The 24,490-nt window shown below is 28.7% G+C and overlaps 2 protein-coding genes across 2 annotated transcripts in view; one reads left to right on the forward strand and one right to left on the reverse strand.

Moving 5' to 3' along the window:
* Window positions 1-483: 483 nt before the first annotated feature.
* LOC129966674 (uncharacterized) lies at window positions 484-12,474 on the forward strand. Its single transcript, XM_056081187.1, has 3 exons — window positions 484-540; window positions 2,283-2,364; window positions 10,864-12,474. Exon 3 carries the CDS (start codon window positions 10,888-10,890, stop codon window positions 12,373-12,375), a length of 1,488 nt encoding a protein of 495 aa, XP_055937162.1. The 5' UTR covers window positions 484-540; window positions 2,283-2,364; window positions 10,864-10,887; the 3' UTR covers window positions 12,376-12,474.
* A 3,994-nt stretch (window positions 12,475-16,468) lies between these two features.
* LOC129966147 (integral membrane protein GPR155-like) overlaps window positions 16,469-24,490 on the reverse strand; it is an 83,982-nt gene continuing 75,960 nt past the window's right edge. Inside the window, exons 15-18 of the mRNA XM_056080540.1 lie at window positions 22,693-22,788; window positions 21,106-21,170; window positions 19,109-19,246; window positions 16,469-16,803 (exon numbers count right to left, since the gene is read on the reverse strand). Of these exons, the coding sequence (XP_055936515.1) occupies window positions 16,608-16,803; window positions 19,109-19,246; window positions 21,106-21,170; window positions 22,693-22,788 (495 nt within the window). The 3' untranslated portion in view covers window positions 16,469-16,607. The remainder of the gene's footprint in view (window positions 16,804-19,108; window positions 19,247-21,105; window positions 21,171-22,692; window positions 22,789-24,490) is intronic.

Consider the following 24,490-nt stretch of genomic DNA (forward strand, 5'->3'; position numbering starts at 1 on the left):
TATTAATTTTTGTAAGGAGAATTTTATTTATATGTAAAGAAAATGTATGAATAAAATGAAATGTATGTATAGTATAAATTTCAAATAGTGAAACTTGAAACTTTATTTCACAAAAATATTAAATAGATGACATATTTAATTGAATGTATTTGAAAAAAAAAGAAAAACTCTTATGTAATATTTATTAGAATGCTTTAACATTGTGTTTTATACATGTAAGATTCCCTTGATAGGTGTACAGTGATTGTACTTTTATGAAAAAATCATTCAGTAATTTCTGTTTTACAATTTTAGTCATGTTTCGACGCAAGCCTACTCGCATTGAACTGAAAGTAGAAGATCTTCAAGAATATGAAGTTATGAAAAAAGGCATTGAGCAGAAAAATTCTGGTGATCAAAAAATTGAAGCAACTCCAGTTGATGCAGATGAATTGGAAGGAGCAAAACTACGAATTTCTATGATAAATGAGCGTCTTGGTTACAAACCTCAGCCAAGAGTTTCTAATTAATTCAGTTTTTATTTTAAAAAACACTTCAAAAGTAAGTTATTGTATTATTATATATTAATTCAATTATTTGTGAGTTATTTGGCTGTTGTAACTTTGTCATATATTTTAATCCCCTTGCTGATAAGCTTACCTTTTTAAATTTGGAAATTTAAAAGGATAATAAAGTAAGGAGGGCAAGAGAGATCCTGATGTAATAAAAAAAAATTAAATAATGAAATCAATAATTTTAATTTATGGATGTTTCTTAAAAATTTTATTCTTTTTCTTGACTTTTGAAATTGGAAATGGTTGGGGAAGGTATTTAAGCAAAGCAATGTTTTCAATTATGCAAATCAGTAAAATTTAAAATGTAGATAAATAGGACTTTTCTCAAGTAAAAATTATATCTGAAAATTTAAAACATACATTAATAATATAATATTTTCATTTGAAAAAAGCAGAGATAAAATGTTTTGTGGTGTCATAATCTAAAAATACATTCACAAATTGGCATACACAGAAGATGAAAACATTCTGTGTGAGATAAAACCACTCTTAGCATATGTGAGTAAAGATTCAGTAATTATTATCATGTGAGAACCTGATGTTATCATTATGTATATATATAGAGAGAGGGGGGGGATAGAGACCGATAGAGAAGTCTTATGATTGTTTCAAACTGTTTAAACTGGTTAATGACTTAAATTAATTAAGACAAATAATGACTTGAAAATAATAATGTTCTCACGTGATAACTTGAAATTTGCAATCATAGTTTTCATTTTAATTTTTCTCCAGTTTTTTAATTTTTTAACTCTTTTTATTAAATGTATTTTTATTTTGATATATTTAATATAAAAACTTTAAAATATTGAATGTTATTTAATTTTGACAACCTGATGAATGTGAATCAAATTTTTTTATTTTATTATAAATATTTTGAAAATAGGTTATTACTCCAAATTGAACTGAAATATAATGAAGTGCATTAAGCTCATAAGTATTATTATATTAAATCAAACCTGTTTTGTGAAAAATACAGGATTGTGTATATTTAACTATGAATTAGGATGTATTTTTCTTTACGAGCTTTCAGCGCATTAAATCTATAATTTTGCATTTGCATAACTAATGAGATCAAAATTGGAAGATCAGTTTTTTTGATGATGCAAAATACTGGAGTTCTTATAAAAGTATTCTTCATTGTAATATTTAAATAAAACTGCTGTATTAACGATCATTGCAGATTCTATGTCATTTCTAATTCTTATATATATATATATATATATATATATATATATATTTGTGTAAAATAAACATTAATATTTTTTCTGCAGATGCAAATGATTAAGATAAATTCTTATTAATATTTTTCTAAATTACAATATGTAATCACACTTCTGATTTAGTTTCAAAATCTTACTATCATATTTAACTCTGTTAATAATAACTTATCATGCTTTGCATATTGCAATAAATTGGAATTTCTCAGAACAAGCAACTTTGTCATTCATTTTTGTGTCTTTATATAAAGAATTTTTTTTTTTTTTTGATAAATTTGAAATGATTGAAAAATATTTATTTTACAGAATTTCATATTTCTGACACATGCTTTTCTTTTAGTTTGGTATTAAGTAACAATGCAGGCAATAAATTATCCTTTATGTTTGATTTGATGTCTATCTCGTGTTGCATGTCTCTATGCTGTATCTATTTTTCATTGAATGGCTTATATTAAAAAGAGAACATTTTTATCATTTTGAATAATTAATAAAAACTAAATTTCTGCTTTAGATCTACAATGAATATTTTGATACTTTAAAGTCCCTTGTAACATATCTGAAGTTTTAGTCATCTGTCTCATCTATCAATTTTGGTGAGTTTTCAATAATGGATTCTTCTATGAAATCATCTAATTTCATATGATGCAATATTGCTCTGTTATAAAAATTGCTTCTTCTTGTGATACATAAATGATTTTCTACTGTAGTGTTTTGTTCTTAAATGTAATTTAAGAACAAAACACCACATCTCATTGTAATGTGATTCTCAATAAAACATTTTTTCCTTGAAAATTAATGAGTAATCTTTATTTATTGCTTTAGTAATTTCAATGAAACTTAAAATTTAATTTATTGTTAAAAATTTTTTTTCCTTGTAAGGTTATTGGTATATTAATGTAATTTAATATAAATTAGAATGATTGATTTTGGTATTTATTTTATGTCTTAATTAATATTTTGATGTTAGTTTTCTCCTTTATATAATAAAGAAAACTTATCTACATTTAAAAAATTGTGTTTAGTTTTGTATGAGTTGCAAATTTTTTTATTATGGAAACAAAATTCAATGATTATTTTAAATGAACTTTTGGGAATGGATATTATTATTGTAACTATTAATCATTCTTAACCATACCCTGAAATTTGAAAGTCAAGATATTCATTACAATTACATTAACACATTTTTAACTTATTCTATTGTTTAAATTCCATCTAATCACCAATATTTTAGTTCTGTTATATCTTAGCAATGTATATAAACTGCAATTTGCATTAGATTGATTTAACATTGGAAAAAGATTTAACAGTATTCATCTTGATTGATATATGGCACTGAATTTATTTATTTATTATTATTTTAAATATTGCCATTTTGAAATAAAGTAAGAATTTGCTGTAGATTTCTAATTAGTTCTTGTTATTAAAATGGTATGTACTGGAATAAAAATTAATTCTTAGAAATTAATCTTATAATAAAGAAAAGAAAAGAATTAAGGAAGGGAGAATCATGTGGAAATATATAATCATGAAAATAGGTGGTATGTGACCTGTCAATGTTGTAAATGGCATTTTATATTTTATTCAGCCTTTTATTTTTTACAAAATTCACATATTTCTATCAACAGAAGACGTAAGTTTGACATTTTATAATTAGTTATTTATTTGAAAGAAGGTAATCTCTTTTTACTTAAATTCAGTTTTTAAGTATTTATTTTTGTAATTTTATTCTTTTTTTCATAATTTAAGTTTTTTGGGATTATATTCACAACAGAATCTAAAATTTGTGTCAGCTTCGTGTCAGAGTTGGTCATAATATGTGGAAGTTATAATTATATTACTATTTTCTGTTTATTCCATGAAGAGATAAATTTGTGTTTTATATTTGCTACTAATATTTACTATTTACTTTAAATAATTATGATAATTATTGAAATATTATTGGAGTTTATGAATAGTTATATTATTAGTTGGAAAGTAAATTTCAGAAATGTAACTTCTAAATTTTGATCATGCTTGTCTGAATGCAAATGAAAGTTTTAAATTTTTGTAGTATCTTATTATTTGCTCAGAAATTTTCCCAATTGACATTGCTATTGTTTTTTTGGCAAACATAATTTTGAAAAATGTATGCAGTGTTTGGTAAATTTCCTCTTATCAAACAAATATTTATATTTATTAATATATTAATATAGAGATGTTATTGTAGTAAGCAATCTTAGATGAGTAGAACTCCTTGGTATGTCAGTTTCTCATGGTTCTTATTTGTTTCAATCATTTTTTAAAAAAAAATTCTAATAGCAGTGTTATTTTATTGTGCTTACTTTAAAGGTAAAATTTAATTTATAATGCTTAGTCAAAATCAAATGTTACAAATATTAAAATTAACATCAAAATTTTTGAAATGAAATTGAAATTTGTGGATTACCTTGTAAACTATCCTTGAAAGAAAGAAAATCTAAGGATTCTGGGAATAAAAATTATTATTTTAATTTATATCTATAGTAATAATTTTTTAAAATATTTCAGTATGACCAATACTGAGAGCTGAATTTTATTATATGTTCTGTTGTTTTAAAAAATGTTGTATTTAAAAAAGAAAATTTAAATATTGGAAGTTATTGATTTTATTTGAAATTCTAAACCTAAGATTATACTAAATTTATTATTAAATATTATTAAGAAGTTCAATTTAAACATAATGACTTGTAACTAAAGCAAATAGTTTATCACAATTGGAATCCACATTTCTTAGTATAGTGTTGTCATTAAAACATTCTCTGAAAGTGGACTTCTCATTAGTATACTAAAGGAGTATTACTGAATTTTGTTTGTTGTTTTCATTAGCTTTGCAGTTACAACTTTAGTAGTTGTAGTTTTGGTCTTGTTTGCATAGTTAAAATATGTCTTTAACTACACCTGCTGCAGGAAAATGTTTGAAACTAAAAAATATTTCCTTAGATGCAGGTGTTTGAAAAGCAACTTGATTTTATATCTATATAATATCAAGAATTTTAGAATGGCAGTTCAGGAGCATTAAAAAAGGAGATTCAAATTGTGTCAAATCACTATTCAAGATTCTTTTTTAATCTACTTTCAGTTTATATCATTATGTGATTCTATTATCTTTTTATAAAATTTAGCAGAATTAGTTAATATCATTATCTACTACTTTTATACACAATCAGTATAATATGAGAAAATACACTAAAATATGTTTGTGAAAAATTAATTTTTATGCGTAATATCTAAATTAATGAAACTGATACTTCTCTTTAAAAGTCATTTATGAATGTAAAGATTTAAAAATGATTATATAGTGATTTTGATAAGCTAACAAAGATTATTTGCCATCAATTTCTGAAAGATTAATTTCTAATAGATAATTTACTTATTGATATTTACTTATTATCATTATCTTAATTATATTATTTTGCCTAAATTTTGATATATTGCAGACATTAAATGCACTGTTTAATTTATAAGATAATTGCGACTTTTTAATTGTTTTTTTAAAATTAAGATTAAGAACTTTATCATGGAATATTCTATCATATTATTTAAAGCAGGGTAAGACATAGTTTTGATTAATCAGGGTTTGTGCAAAATTTTAAAATTTTAGTTGTTGGGTACAGATAATTTTTCCTAAAATTAAATTTCAAGTTAAAGGGTTCAACAAAATTTAGATGTTGGGATTAAGAAATTAAAAATTCTTTTAAAAAATGTCCATGCCCTTTCAGATAAATATATTCAGAATCTTTATCTTAATATTAAAAATAATAGATTATATTCAGACACAAAAAATAGGATTATTATCAGACACACACTTGTGGAAATTTTAGCATCAAATGCATGCATTGCATTTGTTTCCAATTAATATAAAAAAGTTAACATGAGTTCAGGAACATGTAATTTATTTAGAAATTATCAACTGTCATGAATTTTTTTTAAAAAGTTATAATTTTACTGCATAAATTACTTGTTATGATTCAGTTTATATGATCTTTAGAATTGTTGAAACTAATTATATTTTATTTAAAATATCATTCAGTATTTGTCATTTGATCAGCTCTCGGTAATGATTTTTCTATTTCCAGTTCATTTTTTTTGTCATAGAATTAATCTGATAAATATCATTATTCCTTAGCTAAACTGAATACCAAAATAGCATATTAATTTTAAAGTATCTGATGTAGCAAAAGAATGTTGCATTAACCTTGTTAAATATGATGCTAAAAGTTTGAAAAAATGAAGTGCATTAAGCCCTGGGTTTATATAGTAGAATCGATAAACAAAAATGTTATGTAATTTAAATCATACAATTCAAATTGTCTCCTTTGTTTTAACATGGAAATATATTTATAGCAGATTCATATAAAATAATATAATTTGTATATGGTTTTTTTTCTTTCAAATGAGTTGAGTGCATATTTTAAGTTAATATATGTACATAACACACACAGACCCATAAGAAACCCTTAATGTGGTTTACAAAAATGTTTATTTTGTTTCACCTTTACTTAATAAAAATCGCTTATAATTTTTTAACTGTTCGGTGTGAACAATTATGATAAGAAATCAATTTTTTTTTGTAAGATCCAGAGTTATTGGTATTTGCCATTTATTACTTTTGAAATCAATCACTACCAAAAAAATATCCTCCGGAATAGGAAAGACAATACCAGAGGTTCGATGACAAGTGTAAAAAAAACATGCACAGCTTATTGTTGTCCTTATTCTTTCTTTTTTTTAAACCATATATATATTTTTTTAACTTTAAAGGGGTTTTTTTTTGGGGGGGGAGGTCTTATAATTGAAACCTTGTGTTATTTGGGATCATATCTTGTACCTCTTAGTTATGTTTGAGTTTAGTGTTCTAGTTTTTGAAATTAGTAATGCATGTTAGATTCATTTCCTTGCTTTCTTTTTTTACCATGTGATGCTAATATTCACATCATATATCTAAAAAATTACTAGTTTCATCATCTTACATCATTAACTGAATCTTGTTTTATGCATATCAGCCTTAAAATTTGAAATTTCATATGAAAATGAATATTGGATGAAGTGAATGCCAAATTTATTTTATTATCTAAGATTATAAATAGTTGAATTCTAGTTCTTAAAAAACTAAGAATAATAGCTGTAATAATTACTCAAAATAATGAGAATGTCTTGAAATATATTAAAAATTTGAAACTGGTTGCAAACTCTCTTTAAAATTTACTTCATTTTCTAATAAATTTCTAAAAATTCTTTAAGATGGGAAAAATGACCCAAAAGTTGAATCTGGATCATTAAAATGATAATTTTCTGGATTTGAAAATGGAAAAATTATCTTCAGAAGTTATCAATAAAGAAATGTTAAAATTATCGTGAAATTATTTTAATTTTAAAATAGCCATTCCTTGCTGCTTTGTAACATTTTTGGAAGTAAAGCTACCGTATCTGTGCATAATATAATAGTTTTTCAAATTTGACAGTTGCTTTATGTATATATATATATATATATATATAGTTTTAGACAGTATGAATTAATAGTTTATAGATAAAGGTGAAATATGGAGCAGATATGTCTATCTGTTGTCTTTTAAATGGGTGTATATGGAACAAACAGCATGCAGTTGCTGAAATGACAAGTAGTGAAACGGCATAAAAAGATTATAATACATACATAGACGAACATAATAACTAAGTACGACAAAGTTTTCAGTGTTATAGACAACTGCAAATAGCATTATAATACTGTTCAATAGATGGCGCTGCAAGTTTGATGACGATGCATTATGACGAAACGTGGGAGGCGGATATAGCTGTAAACGTGGAAAAATTAAATTTTAGTTTAGTTTAACGAAATGCATCTACAATAGCACGTTTTAACCTCAAGTAGTTTTATTCAGAATTGTACTTTCAATTTGTAAGTATTTTGCCTTGTGTTTATTTTACTTTTTGGTTCTATTTTCATGTATTTTCTGGTTTGATTTGCTGTGGTATTATTTGGATAGTTTTTTTTGCTAGTGTTCTTACTTGTTTTAATCTTGTGATACTAATTTATCTCTAAAACCTCAATTTTCTGGGATTTTCGGGTCACGAGGGGTCAATTTGTTGGACGAAAGTCAGACCCCTCACAGAAAAAATCCCTGGTTTGAATCCTTGCCTGAGGGTGACCCTTGAGAAAGTCTTCGGGCCGGATTCAGTTAATCTTTCTTTTTGATTCTTTGGCTATTAACTTAATATTTATTTCTAATTTTGGTTAAGTTCATTTGTGTTTTAGCTTGTAGCAGCATTAGCGCTCTCTAAATACAATGTATATTTTATATTTTATTTTATTATATAGATTCAGAAAAATTATATAGGTGTTTTTGCACATTGTTTATTGATGGATTGATAGTTTCTTATTATAATACTGTCATATAGAAAGGAAATAAATTATCTACAGTGTCTGTCATTCTAAAATAGTATTCAGTTGACTTGTAGCCCACAATTTAAACTTCATGCATGGACTGTTGGACTTTCAAAAATTTAATCCTCTCACACAATTGCCTTACAACTGCTTGATGATTTTGGCTATGATATCTTCATTTATTGTCCAAAAGAGTTTTTAAAATTATATTTTTCATGCATTCCCACTAGAAATAATCCAAGAGAGCCATTTCCAGCAACTTTAGATTTTATTTTGATTATTGCTTGGGGATAAGTCCACATTATCTGGCGAAAATACTGACACATCATTGTTGTGAAACACTGTACTGTGATTTTTTGGCAGATTAGGAAATAACTTTGACTGTAGGCTGTTAACTTTTTTTTCTGTGGAGTGATGTTGGTAGTTGGTAAAATAAAGAAAACAATATGCCACAATGCTAGTCCAAACCAAGTGTTGAATTGTTGGTATAGATTTTCAAATGAATACAAGACGTTTTTTAATATATTGTCAGTTTAAAACATACCTTAAACAAATCCAAGCTGGTAAAACAGACTGGATTTTGGTTGTTGTCATATTCTGGTTATACATTAAATTTGCGATTATAATTAATGATACAGTATTTTTTGTCATTGATACCATTAAAGATATTTTTTGTAAAGTATTTTTTGAAACTGCATCAATAAGTCTTTACAAACAATAATCGTACTATATAAAAACATTTGTGTTCGGATAGTTTATCTTTAAAGTTTGATAGAATGTTTCTTTTTGTTAACCATAGACAATGTTATGCAAAATAGATAATTTCAACAGTCTAGTTATTCAGCAGCTTTTGATGTGCCTTGTAAGCTGGAATGCCATTAATGATTCAGTAATTTTTGAAATTTGCATCAATAAGTGATGGCAAATGATACTATTGGAAAGAACTCATTTTATGCATGTTTTCAGGGATTTTATTTTGAAATGTATATTATTAATGATTAAGCTCCTTTGATTATCAGCTTGTTCACCTGGAAGTTGATTGCTCTTATTTTCAATTAAATTTCTTGCGCATAATATTGATATTCACGATTCACTCCAAAAATTACTTTAAAACATTGAATTGTAATTATATTAAATACATTCAACCATTGTAATTTTAATAGCTTCACACTTATCTTATTTATTGTGGAAATGAATCCTCTTAATGCAATGGATTTCTGATCCTGTTAAAAGGTTATAAATGTAACTGTTTGGATATTAATCTTCAAATTGCATGTTGTCTTTTGTGGTATTGCAACTTCATTTCATAATTCTCATATAAACTGTGCAGATATAAAATAGAATCTCTCATTACCTTTTAAGGATATAATAATAATAATAATAAGTGTTTAAATATTTGATGGAACTATAAAAAGAATTTGAATTGCATTTTTATTGAAAATTATTTTAAAAATATTTTTAGAAAAGTGACAGAATTTAGAAAGGGGGAAAAAATGCAAAACAGATAAATTAGGATTTAAAGCATAATTTTTAATTAATATTTTAAAATGATGTAGAAATCATTTTTGGGTCAATAATATTTTAGAAGGTTATCGTAGGAAATTGGCAAAATTTTGTTTAGGTTTAATTAATTAAAATTTTTAAAAAATAGCTCCAAGGTGCAATACCCATCTTCCTAAGTATAATGAACCAAATTTGTTTAGTTCTAAGTCAAACAAACTGCCCTATTATACGTGAATACATCTTCTCTTTATTCTTAGTTAAATTAGAGATTATTTATGTTAAAAATAAATCGTTCCGTTGTAATTACTGCCATAGAATTGCTGAGAATTATAAGAAATTTTTGTCCAGAAATGTTAGATCTGCTAAATTATTAGAGCAGACAAATTGCACTTAAGCAGATCATTATTTGATGAGTATCTTATCTATATTATTACGTTTTGATAAATGGGTTTACATAAATTGTCTGAACTTTTTTACATTAACAATATTAGTATAATTTTGAGACCAAGTTGATTTTGTTTGCTGAAAACTGAAAGATTTATTTATTTGAATGATTTTTCCAGCTAGGCCATGTATTTGCTCATTGAAGAATTTAATAAAGTTGCACATATTATGTGAAAGCAAATATCTTAATTGAAGAGCCACTTTCAGTGCAATTTATAAATTTAGTTTAGGCTTTGATTTTAACATGATATGTACAATAGCACACAATGATATTCTATCATAAAAAAACTGTATTTGAATTTCTGAGGAAATTTAATATCTTTATGCCAATTATTTTATGTTAATTCTTATTTCCTTCCATTAGTGATTAATGTGTGTTGAAAAGCTAAAATAAATATTTCATTTCTTTACAATTTTAATTTGAATGCTACATCTCTCAATATTCAAATTGAAATTGCGCGGTTTTCATTTTCGACAAAATTATTTCTTGTTAATTGCATTGGTATTTCTTTAATGAATATTCAGAAATAAAGTATTTAAAAATCCTTAATAATAGAAAATTCAAGCAAGATCCAATTCCATGTGAGAATCCTGTTTTGAAATCTACTTTTAATTACTTATGTTTTCAAAAATATTTTATTTGTTATGCGTTTTATTATCATTGCTGGTTTATTTCATTTTGTTTGGTAACACTTTACTGCCATTTTTTTTAGTTGATTGTTACATAAATTCCTGTTACTTTCAGGTAAAGACCTTTCTAAAGGCATCAATGGGGGAATTATCCTTGTATCGTCTTTGCATATTGAAAACAGCATGGCTTTTGAAAAATAACTACTGGAGTGAAGTATTTGACGATGATGGCTGCAGGAACAATCCATTCAAAGCTGTGCCACCGAATATTATCAATGATCTCTTGACTTGTATCTTGCAACTGACATCATCGGGTACTTTAAAAGTCACTGACCTCTACTTTTTGCTGACTAGTGGCCGAGTCGAACACTTCAAATTGGATGATATTCTCTTGACCAGTGAGGAGTTCGTTTCGATTTTAATGTCTCTTTCGGTTTCTTGTCAGAATTTGCGTTTTGTGACCCTGCGAAACGTGTTCTTTTCTGATCAGTATTTAAGCCTTCACAAAACCAAAGGATACATGAAAAAGGCAGCTTTGGAATGTGTGCTCAGTATGTCGCCCCGTTTAGAATCCGTCGAATCGTGCATAGCATTCGATTTAAAAGCGATAAGGAATTGCGAAAGACTGAAAGTTCTTAAACTTAATTTCGTCTCCAAGACTCCGTTGTACAGATTTCTGGAAGAAGAGGATGGAAATTTTTGGCCCAAAAATTCTCTTACGATTCTTGAACTTTTTGAAGATGTTCGGAATCACGTTCCTCCTGAAGAACTTATGCCTATCCTGAAGTATTGTCCATCATTAAAAGAAATCAATACTGATGTATGCCGGTGTTTAGAATTCCTTCACACGTATGAGATGAATACTGGCACGCTTGATGTTAAATATAGTCTAGAAAAGTGTTTTCTAGGTAATATTTTTATACAGGGTGGATATGCTACCATTACCGGTGTTCATATTGCGACTTTAACATGCCCGAACATGAAGGACATCAACGTTCTAGTCAATGATAACGATGTCGTTTATGCTTTAAGTAACTTTCAGAGCCTTAAATCGTTAGTGATTCAATGGGAATCTCTGGATGGTGGGGATTTCAAAGTCGGAGTTGCAGCAGTATTAAACAAGATAGGAACGAATTTGAAAATTTTGCATGTAAATAATTTTTACGACGTCAATTTCGGTCTCATCGCTTCCAAGTGTCCGCATTTGGAAGAACTGAAAGTCGAATTCCTCAGCGAGTATGGTGAATGGGAAGAATCTCGAGATTCGTTCAAAGAATTGAAGAATTTGTATGTTGAATTAATCGAGAGTCAACAGGGCTGCAGTGAGAATACTTTATTATTACTACTTAGCAATTGTACTGAGCTGACGTCTTTACAGCTAAGAAGTGCTGCGCGACTGACTGACAGTGTGCTGGCGTCCATATTACAAAAAAATTCTTTGTCGAAAGTAAAGGATGTTATTATAATAGATTCTCGGCTTTCAGATATAGGAGTTCGGAATTTAATAATGCACTTACATTCTCTAGAATATTTTCACTTTAGCTCGTCACAAATTTTGTTTGAAGAGGCCGCTTTAATTGTTCATGAAATAAATCCTCTTGTGATTATGCGATCCGATATAGATTAAATGCAATTTAAAATATTGTTGAGATTCTTGGATTGTTTCTAAATGGTTTTTCAATTTGCTTTCTTTTTTTCTTGGCTTAGTAGGCTGAGCTTATGTATTTATTAAAAAGCTCTTGGGGAAAGTTAAGGTTGTGGAATATATTGCATGTTATAAATATCATTTGATCGTTAGCCTCAATTGCTCCAATTATTTTAACAGTCAAAATTCTTATTATACGGTTTCATGTATTAATGAATGGATTTTCTTTTTTTTAATTTACTGTTTTAAGGTGAAGATGTGATCTCAAAACTACACAGATTTTTATGTAAAACGTGTCTCTGTTATTCGGTTTATTAAGAAAATGAAGAATAAATTAGATGTCGATTAAAAATTTTCATATTAATTGAATATGTTTTCATATGATAAAAATATATTTACTTTTTCGCTGCTTTGAAGAATGGAATAAATGATGAATATGATTATAATTTTAAAAAAAATTTGTATTAATCAAATTTATCATCACTTGATATAAAATAATGGTTTTTGAAACTCACTTTGCTTAATTGCTTTCAAAATTAAAAATCAATTCACAAAAAACAAAAAAATGAAAGAACTGCTTTTGATGTCTGGAAAGTTTCATTACATTATGTAGATTATAGGTTGTATTTAATCTTTGTTGATCAGTTTTCATTTATATTTGCAAATATTTTACCAATTGATGTTAATTTACTGTATTTAGAAGATTATGGTGTATTGATTTTTATTCCAAGAGAAATAAATACCTTTTTTGATTGTGCTATTAACACAAAATTGTCTGTTGTGTTTTATATTTTTTATAATAACTTTAAAATGTTTTTTTATAGTATACCGTTAAATAGTTTAAACATTTTAGATTCTATGTACTCTCCGAATACTATAGTATGTAGAAGTTCCTGTAAAAGAATAACTATAGAATGAATGAAACTGTACATATATGTGATAGATTTTCTCTATAAATCATGTATATGGATGTCCATTCTAAGTACGTTGGGAAAGCAAATTCTAAACTATTGTAAGTGTCATATCCAGTGCTCTAAAAAAAGTAAAGTATTACATTGTATGCTAGTTGAGTCAGTAAATGTAATGTTGGAAGCGTTATGAAATCTAAACTTTTATATTGTCTTTTGCTCCTCTTCATTTTATTTAGTAAAATATTCTTCATATTCTAACACTTAAAATCATTTTTAAAAAAACTTCCATTCTTTTGAAACTGAAACTGAAAAAAATATGAAACCTTTGAATTTCATTATTATTAATCGATAAATGGTTACCTCGTAAACGCACCGTAAATAGATTGGCGGATCTTTTAAATGATTTGAAATCTTCTAAATTAATAATAATCATGGCTTCATAACTCGTCCAGTTTTAGTGGCAAAAGTGTAAAACTGGTTTTTTTAAAAATGAATTTCAGTGTTTTATTGAATATCTAGCTACTATTTCACTAACATATACATAACGATTAATAGGAAGGGGGGGGGGGGGCGCGCTGTTTATAATTTTTAGTCATTTAGGAAAATTTTATAAATCCTGTTAAATCTAAATTATAACTATTATAAATCCCCCTCCCCCATTGGAAATATGCACATATCTCTAACTGTTAATTGAACCCTTATTAGAGTGAAATTCCTAAGTAAGTCAATTCAGCAAATGACATTATTCTGACGTCATACGTCATCATACAATTTTATCAATGCAAACTGAAGGAATATACGGAAGTTAGTAATTACATCGATTCATTATACTAGAAGCAGAAATCTATTTCAGCATTGTTTTACTGTTGTATTTATATATGTTTCGCAATGAATAATGCGATATGAATATTTGGTTTCTAATTTCAAATAAGCTGGATGAAAATCAATTCAATTTGTCGAGTAAGTAAATTAGAATGACTCGGTAATCTGAATGTTAATACAGCTGCTGAAGAATAGTTATCAAAATCATATTCCAGTGGCGATAGTTTAATATGTTTTGTGATTAAACATAAAGTTCCATGTTCAGTATGTTTTCAGATTATCAGAATATAACATATATCAGAATGTAACAAGATGAAATACCTGATCAGTTAGTTTTGTATGCTCATCTATTTCAAAGATACATTGATATATAATTCTGGGAACCCCTTTTGTCTTATGGCTTAAAATATGCCGATCCATTGTATAGAGCAACTAGCCATAAATAAAAATAAAGATATCAAACAATTTGGGGAATTCGAACTTATCACTTATGGACGATTTTACTCCACAGAGGGGTGACATGCATTTAATAAGTGGTGTGCCTTTTTCAAGTTCTTTTGCTGGGTCTTGATCTTCGTGCCAGTAGATACGTTTTATTTTAATCTCTTTTCCCTGTTATTCATTTTGATCTGTACTGTTTAATTCATAATTTGTGTATTAACTGTTCATATCTTTAATTCAATTTTGTGGACTATCTGCTGTTGCTAAGCGAACCTAATTCTGCTGATAAGTTGATTTTACTGCTTGGATAAATAAAATACAACTGTCTACAATTATTAATTATATTATAACTAAATACAACTATTTTCCTTCAACTTTCATCTTAACCTTATTTATAACGAAATCATCAGCACGTGGCGCATGCGCAAAAGCTTGGAAAATGGCCATGTATGAGAATAGATAATATGTCAACTCAGGGGTGTTTGTGCTCCGGGGAAACCCCGGAATTCCGGGGATCGTCGTTCAAAAGGAAGTAGGAATAATAATGAATTATTTATTTTGATCTGGGTAATTTTGTTTGCTTTGAAAGCAGAAAACGCAAGGTCAGTGTGTGTGGTGAAAACTTTTCCTTTCTTTCTCCAAAGGCAGTGATAATGCGTGAAAAGGGGGAAAAAACTTCTTTTTTGTTCTTTCCTTATTGCGAGTTATGACTCATTCCCCCGGTTCTCGGTCATTCTCTTCTGGATTCTTTTCGGCAAGTAGGCGCGGCAGAAAAAAAAAGGGAGAGACTTCGACCAGATGTGCGATCACGTGACCTGGGTTCAAAGGTCTTAATTTTGCAAAAAAAGTAATTCATTGAACTTTTATAATTAGGTCATTCAATACTTCATAATCGTAATTTTTCATTTCTCCCCCCCCCCCTTCTCGAAACTCCAAAATGTCGGTAGTAAGTCCGTAAAAGTTTCCGGGGATTTTTTGGGGTCCCACAAACACCCCTGTCAACTTAAATGATATAGAATATTTTAAACTCTTTTTTTTCTACTTAATTAATTTCTTAATCTTTAGCTCAATTGAGTTCATTCTAGAACATTCCCTTATTTAATTCAACAGAAGCTTTCTGAAATTGCTGAATCGGCTAAAAGCCTAAACGTTCCCACACTCCGAGTGAAGGGACAAAATACCGCTGACTTTACAAATTCTTCTAAAAGATCCCTGCGTTTCCTTTGCTTCTTCATTGACATGCCATGGAAATCCCTATTAAAACATCACAGTATATAAGACAGAGATAATTTGTTTCTCTCCCATTTTACGCCACTTCTTGATTAATCTGTTGCTGTAAGCGTAAGTGCTTGTCCGCGCATTTTTGTAAATAATCATGCCTGAGTGTTTCCCGGGCGAGAAAATAAAGCGAACTTTCAAACTTTAGTGAGTCTTTCTGTCTTCGAAACTGCATTCTGCTTCAAACAAAATAATGCTTATATGCACACACTTTAGTTGAAAGCTGCTTCTGCTACTGCATAGTCGTAACTTTTTGAAGTTATGACCATTTTATAATTTTGGTTCTAATATTTGCTTATTTGCACCAAAGTTAATATTCATAAAAGTAAAACTTTTTTCAAATGATAGCGAAGAGTTTCGAAGAAAGATAAATTTCCAATTTGATAAAAATTCAAATATTGATATTTTGAGTTTAGTTAGTTTTGTGATATATTTGTTCGTTTAATTTCCGTATTTTTGCTCAAGTGCATTTTCTTTACATTTTCATACCCTGACAGTATTATGAAAATGTTAAGACATTTACTGTAATGTCAAAAATAAGTTACACATTAATTACCGTAAAATGCCTTTACTGCAATGCCAAAAATAAGTTATAACGATATTTTTCAATAAACACAACGATATTAATGGTTGGATAACTTTAATGTACAAAACATTCTGATACAGGATGAAAAAATATTTTAAGTATGTGAGCAGATGATATATTTACAAACTGATTTTTTTTTTCCTTTCATATATGAGTTATGAATTGTCAGAAATCGTTCAACTCAGGTTGTATAAATATGCGTTGTTATCATGAAACTGAACTGCTCCGTCCATGCTTACTAGTTCTCCTCCCCTAAAGAGGCGTTGCCCGTAGTTCTCAGCTGCTGTTCGATGATTTGCTAATCCAACTTTGATCAGGAAATCCACAAATTCTGTTCCTGTGAAGCACTTTTCATAGATCTTGTCATTTTTCCTGAAAAACAGAAAAAGAATTTGGAGTTAAAATTTACCGAATAAAATTTTGCCAAATATTATAAACTATGCAAAGTAATTCAGAAACATCAATATAGATTTCATTTTTCTGATGATATAAGGCTCTTCTCGCCTTTCCTTCATTGTCTCTTCTAATACAATTGATTAGAAGGAATACTGGTACCACTAGGTAAGGTTAAAAAATCAAAGTTGGAAATCACTTTTTAACCTCCAATTTTTAATAATTTATTACAGTTATCAAAAAACATTCAGGAATATAGTTGAATTTTTTCTAATTACTTAAAAATTTAAAAGTGTTTGCCTTTCACTTTATTGTGGAGCATACATTTGGAGGAATATGAAGACGGTCCTAATTGCAAAATGGTGGTACATCGGAAACAGTTCTAATTGCAAAATGGTGACCAGTTCCTTGTTAACAAGTGTGATAAGTATAGGAGAAAATGAGGTGGAAGATCAGCAATCGACCACTTTGTGGCTGGGGCCAACTGCCTTGAAGAGGATGCCAGTTAGGAGAATTGGATCCTGTCGATACTGCTACGTTCAGTGGTGGCGGGGTGGTCGGCTGTACGTAAGAAGAAGAAGTTAGGAGAATTGGCTAGTGATATGGGTGGATTATGACAGTAGTCAATAGATGGATAAAGGCAGTAGTCAACCACAACAAATACTGTCGATATTGCTTCTTGCAATGGTAACGGGGTGGTCGGCTGTACACAAAAAGAAGTACTACAGTTGTTCTTCATAAAGATGACAGTTCTAATTTCAATTATTTTTCTATATTCAGTCGTAAGGAAATTGCTAGGAAATGAAAATTTCAAACCGCCATTTTCAGTCTCCAAGCAATATATTCCTCTCAAGCTATCATAAGCTAACATGGGTGAAACGTTATGTATCGTATATTAATAACAATAGAGGTAGAAAATAAATTTAGTAAAAATTCTTTGATTGTATCTTCAAACGGTGTTTTTAATATGTACAAACTTTCGAACGAAGGTTGGCTTATTGTTGGTTTGGGAGTGGCTTTGTTGATCGAAGATCTGAAGAAAATTTTTCAAAAATGTCTGGAGATGGATTTTGCCATAAATAGTATTCCTATGAAGAATCTATTCAAATTAAATACTGTTCGTTTCAATATCGCGAGAGACTACCACTTTTTGACGATTCTACCTCGCTAAGGAGTGACGCGTGGAAGAATGAGCGTATTTTTGGAATTCTTCGACATTCTTTTACCTTAATTTGTATACAAAACTGTATACATAATATATTTAACAAAATTGGGGTTACTTTCCATTATCCTTCAATGTCTAGTTATTATGGGTAATATCTTTTGTAGATGAAAATGTTTCAATAAGGATTTCCCTCTCAGACAATCGATTCATGGTCACTCTGCGTGTTTAATGTTTGAGATTACAGAACAAATTAGTGTGAAACAATGATAACATACTGTCTACTTGGGATCATAAAATTTTATAGGAAACAATAATACAGTTTACACTAAATGTACATATAATTTATAATACATGTCATTTCAATTGCATTATGTGTTATCTTTTTATTGTAAATGTAAAATACTTAGAATTATTTTTTTACAGAAAGAAACTTATTCAATAGCTTTTTTCAGAATTTCTGAATTATTTCGCGATGACTGATTGACTGCTCTGCCTCTACTCATCTTTGTCAAAGTGGATTCGAGAAATTCGGAAAACAGATGTCAAAATATATCTTAATGACAGATGTGGCTGATCATTTTGTTAAAGCATTGCGATCTCTTATTCTTTCTTAAAAATAATAGATGAACTTGAAGATGATAGATAGTTTGGAGAATTCAAAATCTATTTAATAAAATTGCAGTTACTTTCCTTTATCCTTTCAAAGCATATTCATTATAGATAATGCTTTTATAGATGAAGATATTTCAGTTGCGATTTCACATTGCAAGAGCGGAACTTTCTCAGACAGTTAATTCATGGTCACTAGGCGTGTTTAATGTTTATTTTGAAATGACGCAACAAGTGAGCGAGAAACAATGCTTATTTATTGTCTAGAATGGGTTTTGGAAGTTTGAAAAGTCGATTCAATTTATACTACTTTTAAATTTATATATAATTCGTTACATAGCTAATAATACATATCATTGCTCTAAAAATTATGCTTCACAATTGCTGAATGTATGAATTTCTACATACACATCGCATTTGAAATGCAAGTTCATTTAATGTTGAGTGATATAATGCGTCATTTTTATGGATTGCTTTCCTAAAGCACTTGAAACTTATTAATTTACTTACTTTATCGTCCTTGGCAAGTCTTTTAAGCAGTTTTCTCTGTGATACGACCGAAACTGTTTACACAACTGTTGAATAACGGCATCCATAACATCTTCGGGGTCGTTCAGCGAATACACTCCATGCCTCACTTTTCGTAACCTGCGAACAACAAAATGAAATTAATTCTCGGATTCCACTTGAATGCTTGCGTTACAATAACAAGTTTTATTTACTTCACAATCCTAGCTAACGGCAATTTAATTTTATACTCTTTTATTCGCATTATAAATACACCAATATTTGACTGATTATTTATTTTAATAACATTGCATTTCTATAAAAATAAAGTTCGTTATTACAGCTCTTTGCAGTGGGAAGGTATCGTCTTCAGAATCCGACGATTCGAGACCTAATTAGACCGAAGGAGCGCTATGTAAGAGGGTCTAGTGCGCGTTAAAGTCCTTCGGGATCAAATATCCTCCCGCTGGTATGGTGGTGAAGTTTGGAAAGGAGGTGCCTTTTCAGGTGTCGTCCTCGTCATCAGATCACGGTTCAAAATTACGAAGTTCGTCCCAAAACATCCCTAGTATTGCATTAAAACGGGACGTAAATATGACTAAACTAAACTGAAAAACAACTCTTTGCAGGAACCACAATATGCTGCTCGATATTATATAACATTATTTGTTACTGTATAATATTACGAATATAGTTCGACAACATAAAATGTACTATACCCTAGTGCTATTGAGCTATAAATTAATAATGAGGCCCTTATTCATCAATATATATTTTTCTAGGATATCTTCCACTGGGAGGGAGGCCTCTAAGATCGGGATATGAAAAACTTCCAGTCCGGTGGTTAGTTCTCGTTTTGAAGGTGAATGCTTTAAGGTTGAGGGAGTCGAGTTACCTCTACTTCCATAATGGACCATTCTTCAATTACCATGCCGATGATAGCTATTAAATTTGAACTTTAATCCTCGCCACCGTGTAGTCGCGATGACAATCATTCGGATTATTTCAGATGCTTATATAGGGCAAGGATAACTAAGATGAGGTTGCTTTCAAATGTTTATATTTATTGATTTTTTTAAATTAATGGTGCCTTCTGAGTTATAAAGTCTATTTGTGGTGAATTTCGACCTTTTAAATCTTGGGTAGATTATGACGATAACACCTGTGCTATTATCATGCTTTCTAAATTTCCCACCTATGAGGCTTTTGATTTGAAACTGATTTAACATGCTTTCAATCCTTTTTTTTTCTGATCTGATTTTTTTTTTTTTTTTTTTTTTTCGAATTTGTTTTCAAATTCTCTCTGGTCATGATGATGCGAAATTGTTGCCATATCACAGCGGTACCATGAGACATTCAGAGAGATACAAAAATTTATTTCTAAAATAATTAGGAGATGTTAATTGAATAATGCCCATTAAACCTGAACCATTGTTAAATTAGAGAAGCATTCAAAGAAATTGCATAAACACGTTGAATATCATCTCTTTTATATGACAATAGCATGTATTTAATAATTTTAATTAATTCTTTTATTCATTTCTAAAGAGATCATTTTATTCCTAGAGATATTTTATGTCCATTTCTTTAATATATAATATTCTAACGAATGCTTTAAATCAAACTACAAAAGTGTCGTGGCAGAATCTCAGCTTCCTAATCAGAAGTGCGCGGGTTCGCGCCTTTATTCCATGGAACATCCGCCGTGTTCACCGGCTAGTGCACATTAGTCAAGGTCAAGCGTCTTCCCGCTGGTGAAGAGAGAAGGTGCGGCACTGGTATTGTTTAAAAGCATCGAAAGGAATGAAGTAGACTTTCAAAGGTATTTTATAAAAGTATTGTATATATGTTTATAGTACACGTATGTTCTGGTCCTGAAAGTGTTTATCAAACTGAATATTTCTTGCGACACAGTCAAATGTCACTTAAAAATAATCACGCCATAAATTAAATGGATTAAAAATTAAAATGTGATTTTAAAGAGAAAAATATTCTCTTACCATTTAGAAATCGGCGTTATGATGTATTTGGTGTCTTTAATGAAAATCAGGAGAATAAATATGCCCTGGAAATAAAATAAAAAGTAGATATAATATAAACGTAATATATTGGACAGAAAAATCAGATAAATAATTTTAATATAAATTAAAAAATAAAAAAATAATAAAAATTAAATCTACGATCGCAAATTTCGAGTTATCATGTGAGAACATTATTATTTTTTAAGTCATTATTTGTCTTAATTAGTTTAAGTCATTAACCAGTTTAAACCGGTTTGAAACAATCACGAGACTATATATTATTTTTTTAAAAAACTTTTATTTCCTTTTTCTAGCTGACGAACAAATTTTTCAGCTCGACCGATTTAGAGATGAAATAACAGCTATGATGTCATAATTCTACATTAACTGCTGTCAAAGAAGCATACGTAATAATAAAGCAATACTGGTAAAAGCAGGTCAACCTTTTAAAAACGTATCTGTTTTGGAAGAAGCATACATAATAATAATGTATTACTGTTAAAAGCAGGTAAAAAAATATGTGCGATTAAAAGATGATGATGAAAATTGCCATTTATGCTTTATTCATTGCCTACGCGATTTCGAGTTTCAAAACCTCCTAACCAAAACAACATCATGTTCTGACATGATAATTAAGACTTAAAAACTTATGTGCTGATCTTTTGCAGTAAATGCCATAGCAGGAAAATTTTCTGTAGCAACTTAGAAAAAATTTATAGCTTTATCAAGCATTTATGACTGTTCCTTGACTTATTAACTTATCGATATACAGAAACTTATAAAAATAAGTTATTGATATACAGAAAATTTTTTTTTTCTGTTTCCTAATTATATTACTGCTTCAATATTTATAAATTTTTTTTAATTAAACATTATTGAATTCATATTTATCTTCAAATATTTTTTTTAAAAAAATCACAAACTAAATGTGCATAAGATGAACATTTTCAATTTATTTTTTATAAACTATCCTGTTACAAATACTCCGATTTTCTGACTTAGGCATGCATACGGCGAAAAAAATGAACAATTTCAGAATGTATTCGAATAGTATAAATAAACATAAATGTAACTAGAGCATTTCGTTAAATGCTTGCTTATTTTCCACTTATCAAACATGAGCCAAGACTCTATTTTTTTAAATATTCTCTACTAGGAAAATTAAATCGGTTCTATCAATTATGTAAACTTCCGTGACTCTAATTCACAGTGAATTTGAATGTGAAATTTCAAAATAATTTCCAAATTTGCATAATTTTGGAAGAATATTTAACGCTTCACCGCATGAGTTACGACCATGCATTGTACGATGATGATTTATGTTTTTCTAGATATGTTTTATAACTTAAAATTTTTACCAAGAGTTTCGAAACACGCGCAACAAACGTTTTATCTAATATAAAACAATAGCAGCTATCATTAATTATATAAGCTTCGCTTCTAAATTATCAATTTATCCGGGGGGAAAAATGAATCTAGAATAAAATTTTTCTTTGTTGCAATTAATAGGTTTTTTTTCTCTCCCAAGTTCTTGATATGAAATTTAAACTTTTGAAGCTGACTTACCTGTCCAAAATTCAAAACTGCGTCTAAGAATTCAATAGCTACGAACAATCCATTGGGTTGATTTGTCGATAGTTTCCACGTGCTGAGTGTTAGACCCTAAAAATAGCACAAATAATTTCTGTTTTAATTGACGAATAAATACTAGACTTATTTCTAAACAGCTAAAGAATCAAGAAAATCAAAGCTACAGAACATGCAAGTAAAATGATCTTTTAAAACATAAAACGAAACATTATACTTGACAACATTGTACTTGAAAGAACACAAAATTCACTGTAACAGTTATAATTTTATCATATAATAGTACATAAAGAACATTGAACAAAAATTTTATTCACGATGCTTTTACAAATCTTAGATTTAGGAACCGTTATCAAAAAATTTAAAAATCGTGAACAAAACCAGTTGAACAGGTGACTTATTTATTGAGAAAAGTTTTAAATACTCCCTGTTCTTTTATCAGTCATCTCTGATTAAAGCTTGCCATTTCCATAAATTATATTTTTCCTTATTTTCATCTAAAAACGTGCTGCTATCAAAATTTCAAGGTAATTTTACGTCGTCGTTTTTGTAGAATTAAATTTGATTTCATTATTTTTGGATCAAGAGTATGAACGCACCAGTCGACCCACTCTTCGCGGTCGATTGTATTTCCAACTCTGATGGATCAGTTTAATAAATACTGAATATTTGATAGAAATAGTTTCTGTATAATTATAGTCCTAGGTTATGGGATACATTTGTTTCATCCCTGTTAAATCATTCCTTATAGGCCTAAATGCATAATATCGTTGCGATATTTTCACAATATCGCATGGCATTTTCAATATCGAACAGCAATGTGGAAATATCTTACAATATTGTCACGTAGATACTATGATATAGAACTCAATGACACACAAGGGGTAGAGCTAAACCAATTTATTAACTGAACTCTGAACTGAGAACACAGTGACTGACAAATCTTCTGCTTTTATACTAGCAGGGAAAGTTCCAGAATACTTTTCTGGGGACAGTAAGAAAGGTCCAGAACACTTGTCTGGTAAACTAAAGAAATGTCCAGAATCTTCTGGAACATGAAATAAAGAAAAACATAAAATCTAGCAATTAAATATTTACACAGACTGTGAATCGTATTGTCTCTAACCGGATTCGAACTTACGATCGGTTGATTAAGAGATCAGTGCTATGACCATTCGGCCATGGAGAGTCGACTGCCTCTTTTCAATGCGGCAATATCTTGTGCTAATAGGGATAGTACGATTAGACATTTCAGCCGTTGATTCAATTGAAATAATAATTATCCTTAATATAATTATACACTGTTAACTGCAATTATGCAAACATTAAAGATATTTTTTTTTATAAAAAAACACCATACTATCTTAGTATTTATTTACGTTATTCATTTATAACTACAACATTCAAAGTTTCTTTATAGTATCATATTTATAATTATCAAATATCTACTTCCGTATTCTGATTATAATTGTCATTATAAAACCCCTTCTAGCACAGGATGCTAATCTACATTCTCATTATTTATTTCGAAAGTCTGAATGTGGTGCATGATCGGGAAGATATAACAATATTGCTGAGTATTTTGTGCACATAGGAATAAACCACTTCTAGGTTTGCATATTTTTATTAATAAGTATATTGTAAAATATATCCAACTCTGCATTATTAATAAAAAATCCATTCCAATAATAATTAAACAAAGAAATGTTCCTCTTATTTGAAATCAGTAATACCCTGTTAGCACAAGATATTGTGCGATATCTCACAATATCGTCCA

Source organism: Argiope bruennichi, chromosome 4 (genome assembly GCF_947563725.1).
Source record: "Argiope bruennichi chromosome 4, qqArgBrue1.1, whole genome shotgun sequence".
In the NCBI taxonomy this organism is placed as follows: domain Eukaryota; kingdom Metazoa; phylum Arthropoda; class Arachnida; order Araneae; family Araneidae; genus Argiope; species Argiope bruennichi.

Coding starts and splice junctions, on each gene's coding strand:
- LOC129966674 (XM_056081187.1), top strand. CDS start 10,888: ATGGGGGAATTATCCTTGTATCGTCTTTGCATATTGAAAACAGCATGG.